This window comes from Terrapene carolina, unplaced genomic scaffold (genome assembly GCF_002925995.2).
Source record: "Terrapene carolina triunguis isolate 2854851 unplaced genomic scaffold, T_m_triunguis-2.0 Scaffold88, whole genome shotgun sequence".
In the NCBI taxonomy this organism is placed as follows: Eukaryota; Metazoa; Chordata; order Testudines; family Emydidae; genus Terrapene; species Terrapene triunguis.
In genome coordinates this window covers 14578444-14591280 of record NW_020664439.1, presented here as the reverse complement: position 1 = coordinate 14591280, position 12837 = coordinate 14578444, and the positions used below count along the sequence as shown (strand labels likewise).

At 38.6% G+C, this 12837-nt stretch overlaps 1 protein-coding gene across 3 annotated transcripts in view; it reads left to right on the top strand.

The window, feature by feature from the left end:
- The window catches only part of DOCK10 (dedicator of cytokinesis 10), a 194104-nt gene that overhangs the window by 164588 nt on the left and 16679 nt on the right, over window positions 1-12837 (top strand). For all 3 annotated transcript variants that reach the window (XM_024195224.2, XM_029911090.1, XM_029911091.1), the window contains 5 exons: window positions 242-299; window positions 628-726; window positions 3345-3451; window positions 6161-6283; window positions 7956-8069. In XM_024195224.2, coding sequence (XP_024050992.1) covers window positions 242-299; window positions 628-726; window positions 3345-3451; window positions 6161-6283; window positions 7956-8069 — 501 coding nt within the window. The remainder of the gene's footprint in view (window positions 1-241; window positions 300-627; window positions 727-3344; window positions 3452-6160; window positions 6284-7955; window positions 8070-12837) is intronic.

The following is a 12837-nucleotide window of genomic DNA, read 5'->3' as shown; positions in this document are numbered from 1 at the left end:
ACGCTCTTGTTTAACCCATGCTCTATACGTACGTAGGCGAAACTCCTATTAAAATCAATGATAGTTTTGCGTGAGTAAGGACTTGGTATTTGACCTGTGATTTCTTCAAATTGTCAAACTAAGTTTGTTTCCCCTTTTCCAAAACATATTCCGATAATGAAGAGGGTTTCTGTCCCTCAGCAAATTAATAATGTAGGATCTGTGGTGTACTTTAATATATTTATATGGTCTCTGGTTTCAGGCTGCTATGTGCTATATCCATATAGCTGCCCTCATTGCAGAATACCTGAAAAGAAAGGGTAAGTTAAATGTATTCAAATGCAATAATTAATGCAGAGAATTATACAACACATTTTGCAACTGTTTTACTTCATTCAGATCACATTTGTTTTCTTTTCAAGCTATCCTGCTGCTTGTACCCTTCACACATGTTTAAGATATGAGACTAGTAAATTCTTATTGTAACAGCAAAATAAAATACATATTTTATACATAAGAGGTTAATTGAATGTTTAGCTTTTTAGTGCTAAAAGAGAATGCTTAATTTGTTAGTGTGTCATTATTAAATATGCATGTTATTAACACATACCAGTAGCACTATACTAATAACATCTTACACTACCATAGGTTACTGGAAAATGGAAAAGATTTGTACCTCACGTATGCTCCTGGAAGATGTTCAAGTCTCTGATAGTAATCTGTTACTAACTACTCACAATGGAGGAAGTGAGTGTTCTAACCATGCCTGTTTATGGTTCAAGTAACGTCATGTAGGAAATCGAGTTACTGCTCTTAAACTGCTCTAGTGAAAGAAGATGTTCTCAGAAGGGGAAAGAATTATGTTGCATGATTATGTTTTTAATAGAAAGCAGTTAATACTAGGAAATATTGTGAGATACTTTTCTGATGCTCATTTTGGTTGGACTAATTAATTATCTTGATGAATTGTACAGTATGTCACTAGTTAATGTTTACCAACAATAAGCCATTCTGCTACTGATCCATTGAGGGAACTCCTACTTTAGTCAGTGGGAGTTTTGCACAAAAATACGTCGTCATAGGATCCTGTAATTTTCATTTCAAAGTGAGATAAACTGCTTAAAAAGGACAATATTATTAAACAATTATACATCATCAATGTTCAATAACAGAAGTAGAAATAAGACCTTGATTGTACAGTCAGAAAAAATTAACATCCAGATAATGATATTGTACATAATACACGATGGACAGCTTTTTAACTGGAGTTCATTTTCTTCCTTATCATATGATAAAACATTAAAGGCCCAATTCTGCATGGTGCAAGAGTATCTCTTGCAAGATGGTACATGCCTGTATGTACCACATCAAGTCAAATGGAGCCAAGTCTTGCAGGAGAGAGACTGCAGTTTGTATGATTGGGTCTTAGGCCCCTCCCTCCCCGCCCTCCTTTTTTTTTTTTTTTTTTTTTTTTACAGTTTATGATAAATCAAGTTTTATGGTTCAACCATTTATTTAGTGTAATAGTGAAATGCCCATGCAGAAAAAAAATATGTGATTATATTTTGGATTAAATTCCTTGACTTTGGTAGGACTTTTGGACCCTAATCCCCAGTTGGGTGACTTTTTCCGGCCACAAGATTTTTATGGCTACATAAAATCACCTCATTTCAGGGGGGAAAATAAAGGGGAAAAAAAAGAAATGTTGTTGCAGTTACTGTAATGCTGCTCCTCTCAGAATTGATGTTCAAATTAATATATTCAACTTCCCAATCATTTGCAAAACCATTTTCAGAGTTGACAATAATATCTTTCCTTCTCACATTAACAGAGAAAACCCATTAAATGCATCGATTAGGGTTAGAATCTATTAAAAGGAGGAAGTGTTCATTTATTTTTTTTTAATGTAAAGCCTTCATTTGTACCAAGTCTGAGATGAGTGGAGCTATGTAAAACTCCTACAGAATGTCATTTTTCTGAGGCTCATGTAAACATCAGTTGTGTGACTGGGGAATCAAGCTAGCAATGAGACTGATCCTGCTCTTACTGAGGTCTGTGACAAAACTCCCATTTGACCACAGTGCGAGGAGGATCAGGCCCGATATCTGATTGTCTACACATAATTGCTAGTCTAGATTATTTTACTTAGAGCATAGCAGAAAAATAAAAAATATGATTTTTTTCTTTAATTATATTGTTCCTCTGCCAATCTCTGTTAGTTTATTAAACTTACATTTCAGGGTTGTTCTCAGCATGAACTAGCTCTATTGGCACAGCTTCCATAAAGAATTGCTTCTGTGGAAAAGAGAATAAATATGGGGGGGGGGGGGGGGGAGGGAAATAAGATGTGTGTTTTGGAAAGGAGAGAATAGTCTGATAGCTCATAAATGGTGAAGTCACATCATCTGCAGGAGTGAGACAAAATGTATTAAGGGAAGTATGCTTTTCATCAAGCGGGGGAGTGTGATGGGAAAGTCATGCATGTAAAGAATGAACAGCTTCAGGGTAACGTCAAAACTCAGAGGCAGTAAAACGTCAAATAAGTCAAAACAAATAGTAATAGCAACACCTTTGTGGTGTGTGCCTCTGTGTTTCTGTGCACAGTGCTATAGTATATTTGACTCTAAATTTAATGGATTACCATCCTTCAAATTTTTCTACTGTTAAAACTAAACATCAGATATTTACGTTTGTCTTAACGTCACCTCTGGCAGATTTTCCTTTTAAAAAGCACTAATGTATTAGTGGTCCAAAACACTATGGGCCAGATTCTGCCAATCTTACCCTTAGCGAGTAATACTGTATTTTGTACATAGTCTAGCTGAAAAGTACTGAACTACTTACATGCTTAATTTTATGCACTATGAGTGCTCTCATTGACTTCAGAAGGATTACACATAGTGTGTCAAGTTAAATATGTAAGTCTTTGCAGGATAAGGGCCGATTGTACTAGTCAACATGAGTAAGGGTGGCAGACTCTAGCCCTGTAGTAATGCCATTGTACCATTACTGTAGAATACTATCTTCTATGTGTAGTTTTATATGGGTTGGCAGAGTGATACAACACAAGTGGAGTAGTGACACGCAGCGGAAAGGAGAAGATTTCTCTGAGATCATTGCCTTATGAGTACATATTGGTGTATCTTCCTAGACAAGTGGATTTATGCAACAGAGGGAATTTAGAATAATGTGTCATAAATTCAATCAGTTCCATTTGTGCCACTCATCACTTGGATTGTAAAAAAATAAAAAAAGTAATAATCTTAGCCAAATAAAACTGGTTGTCGTTTTACAACATCCTATAGCTTTTTAAAATCCATGGTTATACAAGTATTAATTAGCATTTTTATGGCTTGTACTTCAAGGCTTATTTTCCATGGGATGGCCAGCTTTTCTAAATATTACCCCAAACATTAAAGAAGAAGGAGCTATGAAAGAAGATTCGGGAATGCAAGATACTCCATATAATGAGGTTAGCAATGGTAGCATTTAAATAATATTGTTCTGTATTCTTTTAACTTTATTACTTTAAGGTTGTTTTTTTTAAGCTATTTATTTATTTAGGAAGTATTAACCAGGTTATAAATCCTTGTCATGTAAATATCAGAAGCAAAACAAAATCAAAGGGCTGGTCCACACTACCCGCCCAATTCGGCGGGTAGAGATCGATCTTCTGGGATCGATTTATCGCGTCTCTTCTGGACGCGATAGATCAATCCCAGAAGCGCTCCCCCGTCGACTGCGGAACTCCTGCTCGCCGAGAGGAGGAAGCGCTGTCGACGGGGGAGCCTGCCTGCGCCGCGTGGACCCGCAGTAAGTAAATTTAGTTCGATCTAGGAAACGTCGACTTCAGCTACGCTATTCTCGTAGCTGAAGTTGCATTTCCTAGATCGATCCCCCGCCCCAGTGTGGACCTGCCCAAATTGAGCTTTGGTTTAAAGAGACATTATAAAGGAATATAGTAACCAGATGTCTCTATTTAGAAGAATGTTACCATGTTACAGAGCATCGTTACCACAGCTGTGACATGTTTCTAGTGATTTTATTAAATGGGGTGAAATCTCTATACACAAATTTAACAAACCAGGCATGTCTATTAAATGTTAATATACCAAAATATTGAAAAGGTGTGATGGGGGTTTCTGTAGGCAAATGTACTTTGAGTATTGAATAAAAGGTAACCAGATATCTAAGTATATATTTGTCCTCTGTCTGTTTTGCTGGGTATATAATTGGTGTGTTAATTTTTCTTGAACAACCACTTCCCATATTTTGGAACCATTGCTCTATGGTTGGACTATTTTTTCTTTTTCCAGTGAAAGGCTACCAATAGCCAAGCAGCTACAGTAGAATCTCAGAGTTACGAACACCTCAGGAATGGAGGTTGTTCATAACTCTGAAATTTTCATAACTGAACAAAACGTTATAGTTCTTTCAAAAAGTTCTTTCAGTTGTTCTTTTTACAACTGAAAATTGACTTAATACAGCTTTGAAATTTTACTACGCCAAAGAAAAATGCTGCTTTTCCTTTATTTTTTTAGTAGTTTACATTTAACACAGTACTGTTTTTTTTTTGTTTTTTTTTTGGGTATCTCTGCTGCTGCCTGATTGCATACTTCTAGGCCAAATGAGGTGTGTGGTTGCCTGGTCCGTTCGTAACTCTGGTGTTTGTAACTCTGAGGTTCCACTATACTAGCAGATGACAGATTAATTCTTCATTTCCTTTTGTGTGACCATTTCCACCCAGAATTCCCAGAAGGATTATTTGATAATGAATAGTCAACAATTTGTGATATTGGTTACAGATTACATCCAGTACTCTCTAATGACTGGACATGCCCAACATACATGCATAAAATCTCCTTTTTCACCACAATAGCTGGTGTGAGGTACCACTGAAACAGTGTCTTAAAGAAATTTTCTTTTATTGTGCTATGAGGTTGCTGGTACTCTTTTCAAGATCTAACCTCATTACTCTGGGGTAATTTGTTTATCCAGGTCCTTTTCCCAGCATGTCACACATGGACATTTTTTTGTTTGGATAGTTTTCTGTAAAGTTTAATATAAATTAGCTATAATTTTTTCTTTCCTAATTCACCTGATGCCGTTACGTCTCTTAAAATTAGCTTTCTGTATAAAACAGTTTTTCTAGAAAGTTGAGAATTATAATGCCTAACTTGAAAACACTGGTACCACAGAAGAGTGGGACAGTCAAAGATAGTTTCGATCACTAAATAAGTTAGAAAAGTTTCTTTACTGAATAGGGGCCAACTGTATGTATTCCATGGCTCTCTCAATCTTTAAAAGTATCTGGTTTATGATTTGGGTTAAGATCTGAATTATTTGCAATGGCTGTTATTGGTGAGGGAAAAAGAACTTTTCTTTAGTTCTATCCCAAACCTATAGTGTAGCCTTTGCAGAAAGATATGCATATGTTTCTGGAGGGCAATAACATTTTTATATGATTCCTGCGCACATTATAAATGTGATAAACTATATTAAGGGATCACTTTACCCAGTGCAGACTCCTTTCACCTAAAACATGGCAATTGTTTAACAATGCACAATAAAGCCACAAAAACATCCAATTTAAATAACTGGGGTGGAATTTTATCTTGACCGATTGTAAAATACCAGAATTGGAATATGGGGAGGAAACCCTGACTAAAACATCCCTCTGCTTCTCCAAAAAAGTGCCATGGGGTCTTTTTCTGCCTACAAATGTTTTATATCTCATCCATTGACTTGCTAATGGCTCTGATGGAAGAGTGCTAGTGATTCACTAGGTAGCTACCTTCTGTAGCACCTGTGTGTTCTTCAAAGGCCCAAGCACTGTCTAAACCAGTCTGGCATTACTTCTCTTGTGGTAGCTTGCAGAAGCATGGCACCAGGTGGTATGATTGCAGATATATGATAGCTGGTGGTTTCTGAAGTGTTGGGAATTTCTTATTTTTGGCATTTTGAACCTTTAAAGTGGTACTTAGTCCTACATAAGACTGTAGCAGGTTGCCAAATGATTTTCACCAATTTCTTACTAACCTTCTTATGACTATATTAACCTACTGTATAGAAGAAGTCCATATTGAAATAAAACAATATATATGTACTGCTGATGTCATCATAATTACCAAATGCAATCAACAAGCAAGTCACCATAGAATTTTTATTTGTGGGATTACAGAATATCCTTGTGAAGCAGCTGGAGTTGTGTGTTGAATACCTGTGGAAGTCTGAAAGATATGAACTGATTGCTGGAGTTAACAAGCCTATCATTGCTGTATTTGAGAAACAAAGAGATTTTAAAGTAAGCTGGGTTTCCAATTAAAATTTCTGTCTTAAAAAAACAAAGAGTAGGAGGAAAACACAGACCAGTGTTGTTCTTTGAATTGGCATATTTTAATTTCATTTTAATATTGCTGGGGGGGGGTTTCATTCGTCTTTTGATGACTGAGTTAAAAATATCTTGTCTGAAGCCTGTGCGAGGTTACGGAAACCCCGTGAAAATACATTTTCTATGCTTTCTGTAGCTCTGAGATCCCCTAGATATAGTTTTCATCATTCAGACCTACATTAGTAAAATTACCATATACTGACCATATATTATCATACACTATGAAGGTAGTGACCAAACATTGTTCCATCTTCATGGCTGTTCCATAGCCTACATGAAATGAGTATATTGGCCTTTAGCTCAGTTCCAAGAGGATTGGGGTCCACATCACTATAATGACTGATGCCCTGACATGCAATGAGCTCAAAAAGCGGGCAGGCTCCTGTGCCTATGTGAAGTTCATTGCAGGATTGCAATCCCCTTTTGGGCAGTCAAAGCAGAAAGACTAACTGGATGGGTGGGTGGGGGGAATTATCTACTCTCTAACCACAAAGGTGATCCCACCAGCTCAGTGTTTGGGTACATTGGTGGGACAGAGGTTGGAAACTCACATTGCTATCACCTATGCTTTACCTGTGCCATGAATGGATGAAGGGCTTTGATTTCAAATCCTGCTCCTTTCATAGGCACTAAAATCACACTCACAAATTCCTTTGGACAAATAAGCCCGTAAAGCTCATTAAAACCATAATGTTGCCTGGTGAAATTACATCAGAATTCTAGCCATTTTTTATTTAGAGATTTTAGTCTATGTCTAGCATTATATGCCCCTTCTAGGGGTCTATTCTTATTTTTACAACTCCTTTGACCAAATGAATAGGAATTGCTATATGCATTTATCAAAGAGTTGATTTTTAGCAGTGAAAATGTTTAGATATACCTAAGCATAAAAATAACCTAAACTACAGGATAAAGGATTTAATTTTGAAATTGTTCCGTGTTCGCTTTTGTTTTTTTTTAATTTCAAGTAGAAAAGCAATTACTTAATAATAATCCAACTCATTGATTTCCTTGTTTAAACTGGAAAAAAGTAATTTAGCATGGGATGTAATTTAGGAAGCAGGGCCCCAGTGCAAAACATGTCTTTTACTAGAAGTTCACACTATGATAATAAAGTTATAGAATAACTGAAACTGAGAAGGAGTAAGGTGCAAAGATGGTATAAAGAGACTCCTGATGCCCGTCCTGAGGCTGCCCCTTCTGTGCTGTGTCTCTCAGGATGTGCTCTTAATTCCATTCCATGCCCACTGAATCACAGCTCAGTAATCAGGATGAGTAGCCTCATCACTGGCCATCCAGATGTGCGGGGACCATCACCAGACAGATTTCTTTTTCTACACATTGGGACAGACTTATACTGTAACTTTTTCCTTATGGAGCTATGCAAGAAGGCTACTACCACCCTAAAACTGCGTGGCCGGGAGAAGGTAGAAGTCTTGAAATTGACCTCTTACAGCTGCTACTGAGAATAAAGAAGGTAGCCACCTCCACATGATTGGAAATCCCATGGAGGCAAATTTAACCTGAATAAAGCCTTTAAAAATATAATTTTACATTGCACTTTTTCTGTTCCCTTTTACCTTAGAGACTGTCAGATCTGTACTATGACATCCATCGATCATATCTGAAGGTCGCAGAAGTAGTGAATTCTGAGAAACGTTTATTTGGGCGATACTATCGTGTTGCTTTTTATGGGCAGGTACGTCAGCCTCAGATTCCATGTATAAGTCCGTGTATCGATAGATATAAAGGTGCACATTTTGGGGAAATCATTCTGGGGACACTTTTCTTAAGGAAATTAAACTAGGCAAACATGGTCAACAATGAAACTATGTAGTAATAGTAATTAAAAAAGCCTGGGCTGAGCCCAGAAGTCTTTACTTTACATCAGTGTAAATTGTTAGAGTGGATTTACACTGGTGCGATTGAGAGCAGAATTTGCACCTCAATTTCTAGTCATTCCTTACTCAGGCAAAGCTGATTTTGAAGTCAAGGGCAGTGATGTTTTATGTGAGTAAGAATGTAATAAAACCTGGTAATGCCCTCAGTATTCAGTCCTATCTTTCTAAGCAGCATAAACTAGAGCTGTGAACAGTAGCTAATTTGTTGTGTTTCTTCCTGACTTTCTGACCTTCGCTTTTCAGCCCCTTCTGATTCTATGCAATATGCTGTACAGTAGTTGTATGCTATCTACTGTGCTTTAGCCTGTTCAGAGCAATCCCTGTGGCATGAATTTACGCTTTTCCCCACTGCAAACCATTGTGGGAGGCCAGCATGTTCCTTTAAGACATGTTTGGCAACCACGCAGTTTCCATTCCTCTGTAATAATAAGGTGTGTAAACAACAGATTGATATGAATCATTCTGTTTGCTAATTAGTTTTTAATGCTCTTTTCTTCTTTTGGTCTTATTCAAGGCTGTGGTAAGTTCTCTGCTCTTTTGCATGCTTTCTTTAATTCTTCTCACTCATCCTCCCCTGCCCGCGGTACAGTTTACTTAACCTTAACTTGTTGTGCTTTTCACTATTCAGTGTGGCAGATGAAATAACATTGTCACATCTCGCAAACTAATTTTTGTTTGTTCGGTTTCCCTGAATTACAAAAATGTATCCGTCACCGTGTTGCATCCATACCATGAGCCCTACTGCCAGTGACCTCAGCGAGGGCTCTGCTATTGATTCATTGGGAGCAGAACTGCACCCCGTGTTTCTTCTGGTGAAATGTTTATTGTAGCACTAATGCTGTTTAAGTGCAAAATTGTGCACTCAATGGAGTAAGACTCCTGACTCTCTGCTCAGCTACATAGGACCTACTCCAATTACAGCTGGAACAGTGGTGTTGTACACCTGACGATCCCCTCTGTGAGTCGGGGAGGGTAGGGAGGAGAAGGAAATGACCAAGAATTGGTCCCTGTTTGCTGATCAGCAAAACTGGACTCTTCAGGTGCAAGGGGGAAAGCAAAGTGCACCCTATAAAGGACAGCAGTGACTTAATGCAGGGGAGGCATTGTGACTCTCCAAGTCACAGTTCCTTCCCAAGGCAATTCCTGGGGCAGTGCAACTACATGCCATTCTTCAGTAAAGGATGAACATTAAGGTTAAAACTAGTCCTACATGAGTAGCTGAGCTGTGCTCAAACAAACAGGATTAAAATCCCCATTACAATGCAAAGGCTTTTCTGCAGCCAGTGAAACAAGGAGAACTTCATTTTAACAGCCTTAGTGATATAAAGAGTATGATTGTTTTGCAAACAAATGCCGGTTGGTTTATACGCTGGCACACGCTTAATTTAAGCTGTAAACAAGCACACATGGCTTTAAAATACATTCATGGAATTTTTAGTTTCACTAAGAAGTAGAGAGCTTTCATGTTATGGGAGGGGAAGTTGGCTTAAATTGTTCCTAACAAAGCCCCAGTGACAAAAGATAGGAGTGTAATGTGAAATTAATGATGAGTAATAGCATTTAGCAGGGGAAATCTGAAGTGATGCACTTAGTCAGTCAAATAACATCCTTTGGATGCAAACGGTTTACAGATATTCTCAGCACCATATTACCAACCGTACATGACAACCTTAGAAATAAGGCCTGATCTGAAAGGAAAAAAATCAGTCCATTTCCATGCATGACTTGTGCCTGCATACTTTTCCCTCTGAAAAGTTTCGTTTTTGTAATTCTCTTTGCCCCACATGCCAGTAACTTCCATTTTCATTATACACCTTAGACTTTTTCATCCATTCATTGCCAAGAGTATTTGAAAACCTCAGTAATGAAAGGTTATTTTGATCTTGCTTAAATGAATTTAAACCTGTATAGACACATTCTTTTTCCTACTTTAGACAGGCAGGCAGGCAGACTAAGTACCCTTTACATGTGATACCATGTCCAAACTTTACAAAATTAGACGCCCAAATCCTTATTTAGGCATCTGCTATTTTTCAGAGGTGCTGAGCATCTTCAGCTACTATTGACATCACTGTTGTATTCACAGTTTTTTATTTCAGTGGAAGTTATGGCATGTTCAGCATTTCTGAAAACCAAGGACTTTTATTTAATGGATTTGGGTGCTTAGCCTGAGGTTTTAAAATGCTGGACAACAGTATGATAGGTATTTAGCCATATAAGCAAAAAGTTCTAATGAAAATATAGTGAAAAAGTAACTTTTCAATAAAACTACAGCCATTTAGACTGATGTAAATTTATGAAAATTGCTCTATTCAGTATAATATAACTGAGATACAATAGAGTGAAAATCAGCATTTAAAAATTAAATACCCATTCAAAAGTGGCAGAAACATTATTATGCAAAATACTTACTTCTCCTATGAGTAGCAAGAGCATGGTGTGCCACATTTGTATTTCTCCCCTGCAACAAAAACTACCCATAGAGGGCAGATGGGATAAAACACCCTTAGAACAGTGCAGCTCCTTGGTGTGTGTATTCTGTGTTGACACCAAGTGAGGATTTCAAAGGTTCACAGTGAAATTTTAAAATTGCACTATTTTAACCCTGTCTGAACAATGGACAAAAATCACTCTCTATTATTTTCCAGTGTATCTGACAGATTAACCTGCCATAAAAAATGGGCACAATTCTGATTGCCTCTGGTGTCAAGATTACAATCAAGTTTACAGTAACTTTTCATGGGAGCTCTGGCTACTCAGTGGTGCAGACCTCTTAAATGCACCCCCAGCTTCTCAAGCACAGCCATTCTATAGGAGTAAAATCTGCACTGGCACCTGAAAATCCACATTTCTGCCTGCCAGGGCCCAGATTCTACCGGGTGTGCTGCAGATGGATTGCATTGCTGCTAGAGCCCTCCGGAGGAATTGTACCGCACATGTGACCCATCAGCTCTGCCATCCTTAGAAAGGGTGGAGCTCTGCAGCCCATTTGGCTGGGGCGGTGATCATGATCAGTGCTCCCTTTTAGACAGCTAACACCTACAGGAGCTCCACAATGAGATTCTCACCAGCCCCTTGGAAGTTCTTGTAGGCCCCATACTTTTTGTGCACCTGTGCCAGGGCCAGCTAAATTTTGCGCCCAATACCTGTAACTGCATGTGCAAATCAGCATTGGAAAGGTTAGGTCCCTACTTGCCTCGGAATAGTGCAGCTTTTAACAATGCAGAACTGCACATTCTGATTTAACTGATACAGTTAAGGAAGCCCACTCAAGGACCCTTTAAGTCTTTTCATTTAGTCACAGCTGCATAGTACTTGCTACTACTTCAGCACAGCACAACTGTGACTGAGCAATGAGATACCCCAAGATTTGTGCCTATTTATTAAAACCTGAGATTTCAGGAATACAAAACTTGACTTCCCATCTGTATTTCAATGACCCATGTTATTCTCACTGAGCTGGTAGTTAGATTACAAAATGAATTCAGATTAATTCATCTTTCCCAATGCAGCTAGGAATTTCTCTACTTTCCACAATGCACACTGCACGCATTTATACATTATCAGGCTTCTGCATCGACTAGAGCATAGAAGCAGTTCATTCCAAGAGGGGCTGTTGTCTCCCCAGTAAGATATAGGAGTGGTGAGCAAAGTTTCATTAAGCTGGCTCAGCTTGACTTTGGTTGAATAGATCCCAACAGGTCACAAATGGGGGCTGTTCTTTCATCCCAAAAGCACTTTGTCTATGAGTTCTGCCAACGGCATTCAGCACTCTGGGGAGGTGGTGAGACACTATGGCCTTCTGCACCAGCAATATGCTAATGAGACACAGCTCAACGTCTCATTTCCAGACAGTGTCATGATTTAGATATCCTAGCACCTGTGCAAGATAAGTGCCTGGATGAATTGTTGCTAGCTCAGGCTCAGTCTGGACAGATCTGATGTATTGCTGGTAGCAGGAAAGAAGAAATTCAAGACCATAAGAAGAGGTCTGAATTCTCTTACCAATTGTCAAGGTCATATGCAGCCTCAGTGTCCTGTTGTATTTGTTGCTAGTCCTTCACACCCAAAAAAGCAGCAAACACCTGAAATCTTGTCTCCATCTTTGGCTGGTTAGGATACTGTGCCCTTTTCTATCTGATCTGAACCCAGCAATGACAAACCCATGCCTTGATCACCTTCAGGCTATACTACTGCAGTGCATTCTGCCTGGGACTGACCATAAAGGCTACACAGAAGGTCATGCCATTTCCGCAGGCAGCAGCCAACCTGCTCTACAGACATCATTCTGTTGCTTCATGCCCTTAACAGATTTCCCAGAATAAAATAAAGAATAATAAAAACTGCTTCAGGGTCTTGGTGCTACTCTTTGAAGCCCCACTGGACGGGGCTTACTCTTCGCCTGCTACTCACTTTCAGAGACTGATCAGTTGGGAAACTGAATTTGATGGTGTTCAAGGTATAACTGTTGGGAGCTGAATGCCAAAATTCAGTGTCAGGTCAACTGTTGAACCCCTTGTGTATGAAGATCAGGATGAGCTTGGGCCCTGCCACTTTAGGGGTGCA